The 15,984-nt window shown below is 57.9% G+C and overlaps 1 protein-coding gene across 1 annotated transcript; it reads right to left on the bottom strand.

The window, feature by feature from the left end:
* Nucleotides 1–1,939: 1,939 nt before the first annotated feature.
* On the bottom strand, nt 1,940–15,528 carry LOC310742218 (rho-related BTB domain-containing protein 2-like). Its single transcript, XM_083571305.1, has 10 exons — nt 15,379–15,528; nt 14,363–14,564; nt 14,149–14,252; nt 12,496–12,681; nt 10,599–11,512; nt 9,621–9,739; nt 6,422–6,572; nt 5,664–5,752; nt 4,316–4,421; nt 1,940–3,106 (listed from the first exon to the last, which is right to left on the bottom strand). Exons 2-10 carry the CDS (start codon nt 14,552–14,554, stop codon nt 2,931–2,933), a joined length of 2,037 nt encoding a protein of 678 aa, XP_083427431.1. The 5' UTR covers nt 14,555–14,564; nt 15,379–15,528; the 3' UTR covers nt 1,940–2,930.
* Nucleotides 15,529–15,984: the final 456 nt, after the last annotated feature.

A 15,984-nucleotide genomic window follows, 5' to 3' on the forward strand; every position in this document is an offset into this window, starting at 1 on the left:
GCAGGGCTGGAAGCAGCCAGGCCAGCTATAAACAGGCTCCGATCACATTTCTCCCTGCACAGGCGTTTGGGCAGCCCCCTCCTCCTCCTATAGGACTCTTCTAGAGGCGGCCAGGCCGTTGCCCTGCTCATGGCAGCAAAGGATTCCTGCAAACCAAGTGGCCTCTCGCCTCTGCCCACATCCAGGGGCCTGTGGGGTGTGGAGGGAGCTGCTTGGAGGAGCCTTGGGGAAGGGGCTCCTCTCTGGGCTGCTCTGCAGCTCCAGCCCAAGCCCCCCAGGGCCAGAAGGCAGCTGCAGGCCCTGGAAGAAGAGGCGGCTTGCCAAGGGAAGTCAGGTGCTCCGTGGAGCAACGCACTCATGACTCCAGCCCCAGCCAAGATTTCTCTCTTCCCTCCACCACTGAGCCTGAAGGGCTTCTGGAGAAGGCAAAAGGCAGAGACCCTGCTCCCTAGCAAAATGGGGGAATGCAGACGGGCAAATCACCCACGGGGGTTGACTCCCCTCTGCATGCCCTTTCACACAAAAAGAGCTGTGCTGAATCAGAACTGCAGAGTTGAAGGGACCCCAGTGGTCATCCTCTCTCCTCTCCTGCAGTTTCCAGCAGGTGATATTCAGAAGCTTGGCTGCCTCCAGCCGCCGACAGACCTCTTCCCCTTTGTAGAACCATCCAGGTCGCCTGCCTCCTGCAGACAGGAGTTCCACAGCTCCTTTCATCCGTCCTGACTCTCCCAGCCTTTGGCTTCCTTGGACAGGAGTCCCGGTCTTCTGAGAGAGGGAGAAAAACCTCTCTGCCTCCATTTCCAAACAAGCGTGCGGAGGGGAAGAGGGAAGCAGGAATGGCTGCAGGAGGAGATGTTAGAATTCCTGCTCCCTGATTGCAGTCATGGGATTGTTGTCTTTCACATGACAGTGTATGTTTTGACTCCACAGAGTGGGAAGTGATGGAGACAGGATGTTTGTGTTCCTGCGTTCCATGAAGTGGGACTATTGTCCTTTGTTTTTTTGTCTTTGCTGTCTGATGCGAGAGAGAGAGAGAGGGGGAGCCATGTTGCAGTGCTCCATGTGTGTTTATATGTAAATAAAGTAGATTAGCCAAAATGCTGAGTTGCTGAGGTCTGTCACGGAAGCTGTGAAGACTATGCAGATCCCTAAGTGTGCCGGTGTCGGTTGGCATCGGTCGCTGTGATGTTCGGGCTGAAGAAAGCTTTTGAAGCTCCTGAACGATCAACCAGGAGGGAGAGAACATGCCAGTTGGGCATGTGTCTGTGCCAAGGTCCTACTCGAGTGTAGGCTGAAACCCCCCCCACTGCTTCCTGCTCCTCTCAAACATGGCAGAGCTTCATAGCCTTGAGGGGCAGCCTCACTGCATGGCTCTTAAGAGAGATGGAAGACCTCCCTCCCCAGCCACAAAGGCCTCTCTTCACCTGCCTCCCCTCCAGCAGCTGGAAAGGCAGATCATGGCAGGGGCACCCAAGGGCCATCTAGTTCAACCCCCTGCCATGCAGGAATCCCTGACAGATGGCAATCTGCCCTCTGCTTAGAAACCTCCGAGGAAGGAGAGGCCGCCACCTTCCTTCCTGATGTGTCGTTGGAATCCCCTTGTAAGTTTTAAGTGAGAGCTTTCCAAACTTTTCATGTTGGCGACACACTTTTCAGACTGGCATTGTTTTGCAATACAGTGGTACCTCTGGCTGCATTCCGGAGGCCCGTTTGCAACCTGAAAAGAACGCAACCCACTTCTGCGCACGTGTGGGTCGCAATTCTACAGCCTGGATAGGGAAGTTTTTAACGTTTGATGTTTTGCACACTCAGATGGGCAGGGCACAAACATTAAATATTATTATTAGGCGAGGGTTTCTTTGTCCGTACAGCTGGAAGGCTCTTTGGGCCAGTAGGAGCAACTGTCAAACGTAATAAATAATGCCACGGCAGCCCTCTCTCGCAGGAGCACGATACAAAAGGCTTTTATTAAAAGGTTAAAACAGTCCAATACTGAAGTGTGTAAGAAAGGTTGCAGCGGCAAGGCTCAGCTCACAGTGGTTAGAGACGCAGATGCAGCCCGGGCCGCAAAGGACCCCCCCTGCATCGCCAAAGCCCTTCTGTACGGTGAGTGCCAGAGGCTGCCCCACCCTGGGTTAGGTTTGTGCTTGGCCGAGGTTCGGGGAGAAAGAGGGGGGAAACGGAACATGTAGAAAAAAGTATAAAAAACCTTGGTTGTGCAGGTTTGCCGGGTGGCGATGGGCTGGCAGCCCCTCTGACCACAGCCCTCCCTAAATGCACCAAGCTGGACAGGCAAGAGGGGGGGGGAGTTGCAACCTCACCCCCCCCAGTCCAGAGAAGAGGCTCGCGTTGTGTCCAAGGCACCGGCCTGGGGAGGGGTCCAACGCTCCCCCCGCCCGCATCCCCCCCCCCCCACCCAGCAGAACAAGCACGGACAGGAAGCAGCTCCTACAAGTAGAAGAATCTCTACCCCCCCGTTACACCCCACGCAGGGCCCACGGCTCCTGCTACCCCCTCATGCACCCCACCCTCCTATGCAAATCTCCCACCCCCCACTATTCCCTCCCCTCTCAACCTACAGCCACGCGGCTCAGAGACCCCCAACACAACAACACCCTGCCCCCAAACCCTGGGTCCAGACCAACCCCGATTCGTAGCAGCTCCGCACCCCCTCCTCCTGCACCCCCAAACCTCCCCACCGCCCCCAGAATACTGCAAAGGTCAGAGGTAGCGACTGGAGAGGCAGCTGGTTAGGGGCCCGCCTGCTCTGTGGGGCAGGGCAGAGGGCGTAAACACACAGAGAGAAAGGCATGGCAGCCGTGGCAAGAGGCACAGAGCTGGCAGGAAGGCTGGGGGGGGTTGTAAACAAGGCAGAGGCCCTCCCCTCTCGGCCGAGGTCCCCTGGGAGCCCGTGGGGGTGGGGAGGGGGCTCAGGAGACGGGGCTGGTGTGCTGGGGGCGCCAGAAGCACCACTTGCGCCGCGGGTGCTGTTTCTGAAGCATCTCCTCCTCCAGCTGCCGCTCTCTCTGCAGGCGCAGGTAGCGGTCCTCCTCCTTCAGGTACCAGATCGGGGGCCAGCGGTGGCGCTCAAAGTGGGCCTGGTTCTCTGGGGGGGGGGGAGAGAGACAGGGAGATGGGGCTGTTAGGATATAGTTCCGTTCCACCTTACAAAGGTACAGGCAGGACTGTTGTGTGTCACATGCCTGTTTCCATTTCCCGCAGTCTGCTGGGTACTTCCATTTTGTATATATCTTTTGCATTGCTGCTGTTTTGCTGGAGATGAAGGGAAGCAGACATGTTTTTCCCTTTGTCCCTGCTGCTGAATAAAATGCTGTAAAATACAGAATTGTTTTTGTATGCCACAGCTGCTGCTCGTATTTTGTTAGCTAAAAAGTGGAAAACCCAAGAATTACCAACAATAGAAGAATGGCAGATGAAGATGATGGATTTTTCAGAGCTAGCAGACCTCACCGGAAGAGTCCGCGGCCAGAAGGAGGAGGAGTATCAGGAAGAATGGAATAAATTTAATGATTACTTAGTTAAATTTGTTAAGTTAAACTAACTGGAAATAGCTTGCAGATACTTAATGGGCTTAGGATTTTATTTATGTTAAGTGATAAATTAATATGTTTGATTTTATAAGGTGAAGATTTAAGGATGTTTAAGTTAAATTTCATAAAAATTGGGATTTGGAAAACCGTTAAAAGGACATGCAATGAAATTCAACCAAGGGGAAGCGAGGAAGTCACTTAACAAAGTTAATAACTGTAATTTTCAATAAGGCTATGATTTATGTTTGTTTTGTTTGTTTGTCTTGTGTGTTTGTTTGTTTATAATATTGTGAAAACCAATAACAAAATTTTTGGGGGGGGGAAATGCTGTGAAATACATGGCTCTGTCTGCCTCTTCTGCTGTGAGAAGGTTTACACACTCTGCTGATAGAGTGTGCACAGATCTCTAAACATATCTGAGGCTCATGTCACCGATTGATGCTGTTCCAAGGGAGACAGGTGATCGTCCGGCTGCCGGCCGGTGGCTGGAGCCAGCTGGGGGCCTTGCCTGATGCCCCCGTTTCCCTGGCAGTATCCCAACAGGGGCATCCAACACAGACCCCGCCACCTCCGCAATTCAGCACCTCCCAGAAGGGCAGCAACAGCCCCACCATCCCTTCGCCCGTCTAGTGCCCCACACCTGCAATGCAGGAACCACACCTCCTGCCTCCCTGGGCAGAGGGCCGCCCCCCAAGCAGAGGAGCTGTGCCGCCCCCCCAGGCAGCGGTTCCCCCGTGCCCAGGGGCACCTGCCCCACGCCCTACCTGGAGACATGCACTTCATCTCGCGGGGGAAGCGGCGGCAGACGCTGTTGTAGTTGGTGCAGAGATAGTGAAGGCACCAGGCAGCTAGCTGGCAGGCGTTGTGGAACTGCAGGGGGGGAGGAGGGCAACGGTGAGGGGCACAAAAGCACATGCACGGCCCCCACCCCATCTCCAAAGATCCCTGAAGCGACTCTGGGGGTCATCTGGCCCAACCCCCTTGGAAAGCAGGACTCTGCAGCTGCCCTATACAGGGATAGAACCCACAGCCTTGGAGCAGAAGACTCCAACCAACTGAGCTCTGTGTAATTTATTTCCTTCTTAAATTGCGGTGCCCAGAACCGGACACAGCGCTCCGACCGAGGCAGGAGAGAGCGGATCTGTGCCTTCCCTTGATCCGCCCGCTATCTTGATTTTGAGAATGACTCCAAGCCACAAAATTCACCATGCCGGGGGGAGAGAGGTTTGCTCAGTGGTAGTGCTGTGAATTCAGAAGGCCCAGTCCTGGCAGCAAATACATCTTTGGGGGGGCAACTTCAGACACCCCATGATCCCAGGGGCAGAATTCAGAAGCCCCCCAGGGCAAACACCCACACTCAGAGCTCCACCCCGCAAAGGCTGGGTCTCGTTCCATCTTCACTGCAGCTGCTTCCGCTAAAAGGCTTCCGCTCTCCAGACAGGGACGCTGGGAGCTGGCAGAACCTCAGCTGCCCCCCCAGAATGAATCATAGAATCATAGAGTTGGAAGAGACCACAAGGGCCATCGAGTCCAACCCCCTGCCAAGCAGGAAACACCATCAGAGCACTCCTGACATATGGTTGTCAAGCCTCTGCTTAAAGACCTCCAAAGAAGGAGACTCCACCACACTCCTTGGCAGCAAATTCCACTGTCAAACAGCTCTTACTGTCAGGAAGTTCTTCCTAATGTTTAGGTGGAATCCATTCTTTCTTTCAGAATGGACTGGCAACTTCCAATTTGTTATTTAAAAACACAGAGAGTTGAATTTTTAAAAAAATAAATTGTGTGTTGCGAACGGCTCGGAGGACCCTGCAAAAATTCTGCATCTCCTTTGGTTGAATTTATCTTCTTTGCAGCTAACAGCTGCAATCTCTTTCGGGTCCCTTCCAATTCTACACTTCCGGGGTTCCAAATATGGACTCTCCTAATACAACGTGACATTTGATTTTTCCTAATGGCCTCAAGAACTTTTCCAGCCTAATGTTGTGCTGTTTTTTCCCCAGGGGGAGAGTTCTGTTAATTCTGTTGTATTCATTTGTTTAATTAGTTCAATAACAACAACAACAACAAATAATAACAATTAGAGAGGGAGCCTGGGGGGCCAATGAATACCTGCGTCATCTCCAGGTAGAGGATGACCTGGGCGTCAATCTCCACCTTCTGCAGGCTGGCATGGACCAGTTCATCCACTGCGTACTGCTCTGGGGAGAAGACCAGGAAAGGGCCTCAGACGGGGAGAGGCAGCCTCACTCCCAAGAAAACCCAGGAATGCACTCTGTGTATGCTCAGGGGCCCTGCTGCCGCTCCCCAGAAGCCACCCAGGCATTCCTAGACAGGGCTCCAAAGAGAGCACATTCTCCCCGTGAAAAAGGTCCCTGTGCCCCTCTCCTCTCTTCCCTGCTCCCAGGAATGCACTCTGTGCACGCTCAGAGGCTCCATCACTACTCCCCAGAACCCACCCAGGCATTCCTAGACAGGGCTCAAAAAAGAGCACATTCTCCCTGTGCTCCTCTCCTCTCTTCCCTGCTCCCAGGAATGCACTCTGTGCACGCTCAGAGGCTCCATCGCTGCTCCCCAGAACCCAGACAGGGCAAGTGAGAAAGAGGCCCCTGCTTCCATTTCCTCTCTTCCCCACCCCCAGCACTGCTTCGTGAGAGGCTAATGCCCCCCCCAGCTGCTGGCTGGCCATCCAGTCTCGGGAACTCATTGATCCCAGGGACGCTGCGTCCCCAACAAACAGCCTCATTATCTTATCGGCAGCTTACATAAGCGGCCTCCAGGCAGGAGGCAGCAGCGGCCAGATGGGTGAGTGGGGGGGAGCCTCTCCTCCTCCCCCCCCACATCCGGGTCCAGCCCAGCCAAGGACTCACCGGTCAGGGCCTGCAGGCGGGTCAGGCAAAGGCGGTTGGTCAACACCAGCAGCTCCATGGCGTCCAGGTCTGGCGTGGGGACAAAGAGGCCCGTGTAGAGGAACTCCAGCACGGCCCGCAGGCAGGCGCAGTTGGTGCCCGGCAAGGCGACCTGGGGGGGGGGCAGAAGGGTCTCTGGAGGAGCTGCCTCGGCCTGGCCCCCCATCCTCCGACTTGGGCCTTTTGCCCATAGATCTCAAGCAGGCACCTTCGCCATGCAAGACCAGCTCTGCATTTATAGGAACCGGGCGGGTGGCACCCGGAACTCCCTGCCACTTGAGATCAAGCAGGCGCCTCCAGGGCCAAACATTCTGGTTTAGAAGACAAGCCTACCCGGAGGCCGAGAGAGAGTCCCTGTGAGATGTCATGCTTTTTGTCTGTCATTATTTTAGCTTTGCAAAAGCCTCACTTTATTGTTGCACCTTTTTTTGCAAACTGCCTTGAGGTTTGCTTTTCCATTTCGTTTTACAATCAAGCAGTGCATAAACTTCAGGAAATAAAAATAATGACGCCTCTGCTCTCCTCTTGTCCCCATCCTGGGGGCTCCTGGGCAAAGTCATGCAACCCCCACCAACCCAGCACTTTCCCTCTCTGCCCCCCAGTCGCCCCCTCCAAACCTCCCCACCCGGCCCTCCAGCTCCTCCCTGGACTTCGGAGTTCTCTTCCTGGGGGGGGGTCGGAAGCTGTTTCCACCAGCAACCCAGAAAGAGCGCCCTCTGCACATGCTCAGAGGCACTTGCCTTGCTACTTTAGTTAGCCGGGGGGGAGGCTGAACCCCCCCCTCCCCAAAGGGGAACAAAAGAGCCTCAGAAGCCCAGACGAAACGGAAGCAAGACCAATTTGGGGAGGCCAGGGTGGCGCCAGGAGGGCCTTGGCTGCTGCCCCGGCCCCTCGTGAGCCCCGTGACCCTTTCTTTTCGTGATGCCCGATTTATCTCTGGCCCTGGCAGCTCCTGGCTGGGGGAGCACATTCCAGCAGCCAGCTGGCCTTCCTGCTGCCAAAGGGGTCGGGCGCGGGAGGGAAAGAGGCCTGGGCCCAGCTTGGGGGTCGCAGAGCATGGGGTGGGGGTCAGGACTCGCCCTCCCACCACCTTTGCCATGCAGAGAGAAGGCGGGTGCCTGGCAACGGGCACACACTCGGCCGGAAGCCTGACCCGCGTCTGCAGCCCATGCCGTTGACCCGCCAGGCCTCTTGGCTCAGCTGCCAGGACAGCCACCCCCCAGCCCAGGGCTTCATGCGAAGCCAGTGGCAAGAAAAGATATACCGTATTTTTTGCTCCATAAGACGCACTTTTTCCTTCCTAAAAAGTATGGGGAAATGTCTTATGGAGCGAATGCGTGGTCCCTGGAGCCGAATTGCTCAGGGGAGGAAAACAGGCCGTGCTTTTTTCTTTTTTTTTGAAAGAGGGAAGTGGGTGTTGAAACAATTTTTTGCCAATCGGGGGGGGGGGGAGATAAGGGATGCTAGAGATAAAGGAGGCTGCCTGGAGGGGGGAGGTAAAGACAGCAAACTTGCAAAGGGGGAAACAGGAAGACTAAATCAATTAGGAGAGAAATTAGAAGAAAAGGAGGATCAAAAAAACTGCTCCAGCTAAGGAAAAGACACCAAGGCAAACAAGAGGGAAGGGAGTGTTGAAAGGAAGCAGCTGATCGGCAAGCGATCGGGAGGGAGATAAGGGACGGGATAAAGGAGGCTGCCAGGGGGGGGAGGTAAAAGCCCATGGATCCTCAGGATTTTTACATGGGGTCACCCCAAATTCACCATCAGATCACATAGCATGTCCAGGGCTACAGCCTGCACCAAAAAAACCACGCACCCACTGTTGCCTGGGGCCGCAATGGTGCAAAAACGTGGTTACAAAGCATGGATCCTCCGGATTTTTGCATTGGGTCACCCCAAATTCACCATCAGATCACATGTCTGTGGCCACAGCATGAATCACAAAAATCATACATCCACTGTTTCGTTCAGAATATTTTTTTTCTTGTTTTCCTCCTCTAAAAACTAGGTGCGTCTTACGGTCAGGTGCTGCTCCAGGAAAGACAAGGCACCAAGAGGAGGGAGTTTTGCATTCAGCACCCTGGCTTTCAGGCACTTGCGTGGGGCTAGCTCTGGCAAGGGGACAGGGCAAGACCTGCACCTTCCAGAAGGTGCCCCCCCAACCCTTAGCCATTCCAGCCACAGGAGAGCCGAGAGACAGAGCTCACTGCATCCACTCAGGTGCAAGAGGGCAGCCTTCTCCGGCCCCTCCTGCCCCCAGAACCCTGGCAGCTGGTCATTTGGGGGACAAGGCGCTCCGTGTGGGCTGGATCTGGAAGCCGCAGTCCGGGCAGGACGCTGCAGAGCAATTGCTGGCTGGAGCCACGCCAGGGCACCGTGGGGCACCTGTGCACAGAGATCTGCCCGCCTTGCCAATCTGCCTCCCAGCCAAGTTCAAAGCGTTAATCTTATCATATAAAGGAAGCCCGGGACCAGTGAGATCGCCTTTCCCCACATCTGCCCACTTAGATCTGTGGGACTGGCACTTTTACAGGTGCCACACAATATCCCCACCACATCTGGGAGAACATTTAGTGCGGCAACACAAACACTTTGGAGGCTCCCGGCCTGTTGATATCTGGCTTTGCTTTCGGCTTATTCAGACCGGCCGACCCAGATGTTTAGAAAGTTTGCAAGAGTTTTAATTGGCTTCTGTCTATTCTAGTCTGGTTTTAACTGTCTGCATATTTATGGCTGTCCATCTTTTAGTGATAATTCTATTGTTTTAGGTGTTTTTGTAAACCTCTTATCGTTTCTCCAAACCCCTACAATCAAGCAGCATATAAGTTTCCTGAGATAAAATAAACAAACAAGCTGTTTAGAAGTTTTGCTTTTCCTCTTCCCTCCCTGCTCCGTCCTCTTTGTGTGCTGTGTCTCACTGGTTATCAGCCTGCCGGGAGGGACTCTGATCGTACGGAAGCTGCTCTGGGAGCCTTTGGGGCTGAAGAGCGGACTATAGATGTGCGCTTTGCACAGAATAAAGTACCCCAAAATGGCCTCCGAAATCCCCCCCCCCAAGGATACCCAGCCAGCGACCTCCCTGAAGGCTCAAACTCCCACCCCAAGAGGGGCCCCCACCCAGCGCCCTTTCCAGGCCCCTCTGCTGCCCCCCACTCCTCACCTCCGCAGCGCAGCTCTCCCGGAAGGTGTTCCCAAACATGGCGACCATGAAGTCGCAGCCGGCCAGGAGAAGGGGCTTGTGGGCCGGCACCATCCCGTCGTCGACCACAAAGACGACATCTGGCAGGGAAGAGAAAGCGGGCCGTCAGGGGGGGGGCTTCCTCTCAGAGAGCTGGATGCAGGAGTCAGGGCTAAAGAACCCCCTGGCAGGTGGCCCCCCAACCTGGGCTGAGAAACCTCCAAGGAAGGAAAGCCCATCTCCCAGGGGAGTCTGCTCCCTCAAAAGGGTCTTCCTAACATCTGACCGGACATCGCTTCAGATCTTTGACGGTGGCTCACTGCCCCGTCTGCCCTGGGACCAGTGCCGGATTTATGTATAAGCTAAACAAGCTATGCCTTAGGGCCCCACTCTCTTGGGGCCCCCAAAAAATTTAAAGGGGAAAAAACTGGATGTACATTTCCAAAATCTAAGATAAAAAATAAAATAAAACCTACACACAGCAGCAGTGTTTTGTGTTGTGTCAGCTCCTATGATGTAAGCCTGCTAGCCTGCTCCCTAAAATATCACTGGTTCTTAATTGTATTTCAATTCAACAATCACTACATATTTTGTTATATGCAAATGGCTTGAGATACCTACGAGGTCCATAAATTACCATCTAGCATCTATTCAACACCAAAAAACAGCGACAATTTGTTGTGGACAAAGGACAGCTGGACATAGAAAGGGCCCCGTTACCTTCAGGAGCGGAGGGCCGCATCAAACCTCAATCCGGCCCTGCCTGGGAGAGCCCTTCATGGCTGTCACATGACTTCCCAGTGTCGGGGTTGGACTGGATGATCCCTGGGTCCCACTCCACACTTCTGCAATTCTCTTCTCTCCAGCCGCTCCTCCCCAGAGACTTGCCTCCCTTCCCCTCCTCCCTTCCTGCCCAGCTGAGCCCCCACCCCAGACCGCCCCCTCTGCCCCCTCCTCTACCTGCAAAGGTGCCCTTGCTCAGACACTCCTTGATCCGGTTGGCGCGCCGGACGTGGAAGGCCTTGGTGATCTCCTGGTTCATGAAGCTCTCCTTGTTGAGGATGTTGGCCACCATCATGCGCAGGTCAAAGACCTCCAGCAGCTCGGCGATGGCCGCCACCTGCATCAGGTCGGCGCCGTGCTGCTCCAGCCGCCCCGTGTACAGGTATTCCAGCACCGCCAGGAAAGGCCCCACCTGCACCAGCCCGTCCAGGTAGACGGCCGCCATGGGCTTCTCGCGATGCGTCACGGGGTCGCGCACCGCCTCCTGGCGCATGCTGACGAAGCCCCGGCCCCAGCCCGCCAGCGCCCGCGGCGCACGACCCAAGCGCAGGGGGTCGTCGCTCTGCGAGGCCCGGAGAGAAGCTGCCGCCGCCGCCGCCGCGGAACCACACTGGATGTCGGCATCCAAGCTCCTAGTCCTCAGCGCCGGTTCCTTGGCGCCCGCGGCCTCGGGAGAGTCCAGCGCAAAGAGGTCGTAGAATTTGGAGCAAGACGTGGCCAGGTAGACCCGGTGGGCAAAGACCCGGTGGCCCCCCTGCAGGCAGAAGACCACGTCGGCGCACAGCGGCTGGCGGAAGAGGGCGTCGGGGCCCCTGCCCTCTCCGGGCGCCGGCTCCGGGATGTGGATGACGGGCGGGGGCGGCTTGGGGGGCAGGAAGGGGGCCTGCAGCAGCGGGCGCTGCACCTTCTTCAGGTGGGACTTCCAGAACTGCAGGTGGCGGCGAGAGATGAGGGCGGCGCGGATGGCGTTGTCAAAGACGTCCTTGATGCCAAACTGAGCCACCATGCTGGTCTCGTAGTAGGGGATGCCCAGCTCCTTCGCCACCTCGTGCCCACACTCGGGGGGAAGGATGTCCGATGGCTTAATGGGCCTGGGGGGGCGAGGAGAGGAAAGGGCAGGGGGTGAGGACAAAAGGACGCCAGGCAGAGCCTCTCCGGGCTAAGACAGGGAAACACCAAATCATATTCAATTTTTGCATTACTAGGATATCTTTTTCCCCCAAGGAGGTGCGCATGGTTCTCCCCCTCCCCATTTGCCCTCAGAGCAACCCCCACCCCGCGAGGCTGCTGAGAGAGGCTGACTGCTCACAGACAGGCTTTGCGGCTCAGCCGGGATTCGAACCCTGGTCTCCCAAGGCCTTGTCCAACTCTAACCGCCCCCCTGCACAATTATTCTAGTGGACAAGGTGGGATCCGGGGCAGGCCTACATTTCGGGGGCCCTGACGCTTGAGCTGTCGTGGGGGCCCCTTCGCAACAAGGAACAAGGTCTGGAAAACCCCCGCCATCATCTCCAATGACAGACCACTATCCTTTTAAAATAAATGAAATGAACGCTTCTCAGATTTTGATTAAAACTGCTGTCCTGGATTATCTCACACGTGTGAGTAAAAGTTTCCTGTGCCCCATAGTTTTCAAGTTATGGGGGCGGGGATGAAAATTAGGGAAATGTTATATATGTACAGTCACACCTCGGTTACAGGCGCTTCAGGCTGTGTTTTTTCGGGTTACGGACCCGTCGAAACCCAGAAGTAGCGGAAGGGGTTACTTCTGGGTTTTGGGGGTTGCAAGTGCGCAGAAGCGCTAAATTTTGCTTTGCGCATGTGCAGAAGCGCCAAATCGCAACCGGCGCGTCCACTTTGCATGCTGCACTTATTAAAGTAAAATTGCTAAGCAATGCGAACTACACACTTGTGGAATTAACGGCTCTGGAGCTTCAATCTCCTTGGTTTCCTAGCAGAACCACCCCTGGGGGGCATCGCCCACCAGACCCCCAAGAACGGGGGCTCTCGTGTGGCACACAGCCCCGAGAGCATCATGCAGGGTGTGTGTGGGGGGGTGTCTTGGTGCCCCTACTTGGCCAGCGGTCGGCGAGCGCGGTTGACGGCCTCCAGGTCAGCGTAGCGCAGGTCCAGCTGGCAGCCGACCAGCACGATGGGGGTGCGTGGGCAGAAGTGCTTGATCTCGGGGTACCACATGCTGGTCACGTGTCGCAGGGAGTTGGGGTTGGCCAGGGAGAAGCACAGCACCACCACATCCGACCTGCGGGGGGAGAAGGCAGGCGGGTGAAGGGCCCACCACCGCTGGCACAGACTGGCACTCGGCCCAGGAGGAAGAGGCCGGGATTTCCGTTCCCAGAGCCCCGTGACGTGGCTCAGGGGCCAGAGAGCCAGGACTCGGAAGGATCAAGGGCAGACAAGCGGTCAAGCCCGGCTGGCATATCGCACGTGGAGAGCCCAGGGTGCCCGCTTCCAGCTGATCAGGCCAGGAAACCTCTAAGTTGGAAGGGACCTCAAGAGACTGCAATTTTGCCCAAAGTGGGGCTCAAACCCACAACCGTGAGATTCAGAGCCCAGAGCCTCGTGCTCCACCAAGGGAGATGTCCCAAGAGTGACAAGGCCAGGTGGCCCTGCCAACTTGCAGCTGCCAGCCTGAGCCAGGGAGCACCTGCTCTGCCAAAGGGGAGCCCAAGGGTGAAAATCCACAGAAAGTGGAGAAGGGGGTCTTTCTCTACACCTGGGGAAGGGGGGGGGGAGGCCGCAGTCTCCAGGGCAGATGTGAAATAGGAGATGGCCTCACCCCCCCCCTTCAAGAATTTCGGAAGGCTCAGCGGCCAAGTTGTGAACGTGGAGAACGTGAGCGGGATTCAGCAGGGCGCCAGGCTGGGTTCCAGGGCCAGGAGAGGCCTGGCAGAGAGCGCGCGCGCGCGCGTGTGTGTGTGTGTGAGAAACATCAACACCCCCCCCCCCAAGCCCAACCCAGGAAGGCCAAGGATAGCGCAACCCACCCGGAAGTGGAACGCATAGGGCATGCGAAGGGAGGGGAGGGGGGCTTCCTCTCCAGGCCGTCTGTTGGGGATGTTTCCGTTGCAATTCCTGCATTGCGTGGGGTTGGGATAGATGACCTTTGGGGACCCCTTCCAATTCCATGATTCCGTGCAAGAAATCACCACCACAGCCAGCCAGCCCCCTCGGACCCTTCCCCCAGAGGGCTGCAAGACCCTCCTTCCCAGCCCCCTGCCCACCACCCCCAGGTTGCAAATCTTGCTGCTCACGCCTGGCTCCTCGTCCCCAGTGGGTGCCCAAGAGAGGGAGGGAGGGTGCCACGCCCAGGGACCCCCCTCTCTCTGGCCAACCCCTCCTGCAAGGGAGACCGGCTGCAGCAGACCCAGCCTGGGACACGTGCTTGGCATGGCGAAGGTCCCAGGTGGGAGGAGGCTGGAAGTAGGTGGGCTCCACCTCCCGTGGGTCTCCCTATCTCCTGCCCTCCCAGTGCCAGGGGGCACAGGCCCGTTCCCTCCCTCCCACTCCAGAAAAAGCTGTCCCCCTGGAGGGCTGCCAGCCGGAGTAGGAGGGACAAGGAACGGGGCAGGCTCTCTTACACTGGAGCTTTCGCTGCAGCCCCTACATTGTGTGGGGTTGGTCTAGATGAGCTTTGGGGGTCCCTTCCAACGGCCAAATCCTGCCGCTGCCCACCTGGGGAGCCGCCATCCCGCCCCCTTTGCCTCACCTGCCGTAGGCGAAGCGTCGGTCTTTGTGGTGGTCGCCAAAGGTGTCCCAGAGCCGCAGGGAGATGCTGACCTCATCCACCACGTCCCGCGAGCGCTCCAGCACCTGTGGGTGGGCATGGGGGGGGAGACAGGTGGGCGGGGGTCCGTCATGAAGGAAGTGGGGGGGGGAAGAGGAGGGAAAGGGTCTCCCCAGCCCCCCCCGGCCCGCCTCACCTCCTGGCACACGCGGTACTGGTCGATGGCCCAGACGGTGGGCACGTGGGTGGCCAGCAGCTGGTACTGGGTGAGGGTGGCATTGCAGGCCCTGGCGCAGATGAGGCGGGTCTTGCCCACGGCGTTGTCGCCCACCACCACGCACTTGATGGTCTCGACGTTGGGGCGCTCATAGTCCAGGTCCAGATCCATGGGGCTGCGGCTGAGGAGGGCAGAGGGGAAGGGGGGCAGGTGGGTGCCCGTCAGGTGCCCGTCAGGTGCAGCAGGCAGGAGGACAAAGAGCCGCGCGGAGACGCCCCGTCAGGAGAGGGCGGCGGGGCGATTGGGGGTCCCGGTGGCAGGAAGGGGGCGGCCAGCTCCCTCCCCCCCAAAAAGCCCCTGGCAGTGGCGGGGTTGTGGGGCACTTATAGTCCAGGTCCAGATCCATGGGGCTGCAGCTGAGCAAGGCAGAAGGGGGGGGGTAGGCAGGCGGATGCCCGTCAGGTGCAGCAGCCCGGAGGACAAAGACCCGGGCGTCTCCGGGAGAGGACGGTGGGGCAAGGGGGGGTCCCGGCGGCAGTAAAGGCGGGCGGCCAGCTGCCTCCCCCCCCCCAAAGCCCCTGATGGCGGCGGTGGGGCGGGGTCGCAGGGCGCTCATAGTCCAGATCCATGGGGCTGCAGCTGAGGAAGGCGGAGGGAGGAGGCAGGCGGATGCCCGTCAGGTGCAGCAGCCCGGAGGACAAAGACAAAGACCCGTCGGGAGAGGGCGGGGGTGGATCGGGGGTCCCGGCGGCGGGAAGGGGGGGCGGCCAGTTCCCACCCACCCCGAAAAGCCCCCCCAAACCCCCGACGCTCATAGTCCAGGTTGCAGCTGAGGAAGGCGGAGGGCAGGCGGGTGCCCGTCAGGTGGACAAAGACTGGTGCGGAGACGCCCCGGCCGGGGGGATGGGGGGTCCCGGGGGCGGAAAGGGGGGGCAGCTCCCTCCCCACCAGAAAAGCCCCCCCAAGCCCCCGATCGCCCGCCCCCCCCCGCTCACCGTCTCGGCCCGGCTGTCGCGGGGCTTCAGGGCCCCCCCCGGGGCGGAGGGCGAGGCGCGGCCCGTCGAGGGGCTGCCCGTCCGGGGGCGTCTCCTCCGGGGCCCCATCCCATCCCGCTTCCTGGCCTGGGCGCCGCTCTCCGCCCTTCTGCCGCGCCCCCCCCCCCGACGCCCCGTTATCCCCGCGCCCGCCACGCCCCCGCCCCGCCCCCGCCCCGCCCAGCCAATGGCCGCCCGCCGCCGCCGCCCGGACAAAGGAGCCTCCGGCGCCGCAGCGACGCCCGGCCACGCCCCCGCCCGCCCGCCCGCCACGTGACGCGCCCTGGCCACGCCCCCGCCGGGAAGGAGGGAGGGAGGGAGGCGCGCTCTGTGCATGCTCTGCGGCACGCTCGCCCTATTCCTATTCCTATTACTCAATACAGAGGTACAAAACGAGAAAATCTTTAATAATAAGAATAAAAAGAAACAGTACAGTGGTACCTCAAAACAAAATTTTTTTTTTCCTTCCAGTAGCACCTTAAAGACCAACTAAGTTAGTTCTTGGTATGAGCTTTCGTGTGCATGCACACTTCTTCAGATACACTGAAACAGAAGTTGCCAGATCCT

This window comes from Podarcis filfolensis, assembly GCF_964270895.1.
Source record: "Podarcis filfolensis genome assembly, chromosome: 9".
In the NCBI taxonomy this organism is placed as follows: domain Eukaryota; kingdom Metazoa; phylum Chordata; class Lepidosauria; order Squamata; family Lacertidae; genus Podarcis; species Podarcis filfolensis.

Bases quoted from the DNA above. Each gene is read 5' to 3' on its own strand.
- LOC310742218 (XM_083571305.1), bottom strand. From the start codon at position 14,554: ATGGATCTGGACCTGGACTATGAGCGCCCCAACGTCGAGACCATCAAG. The intron at 14,253-14,362 runs GTGAGGCGGGCC...GCCCACCCACAG, and splicing joins AGTACCGCGTGTGCCAGGAG to GTGCTGGAGCGCTCGCGGGA. The intron at 5,753-6,421 runs GTGAGTCCTTGG...TCTTCTCCCCAG, and splicing joins CCGCCTGCAGGCCCTGACCG to AGCAGTACGCAGTGGATGAA.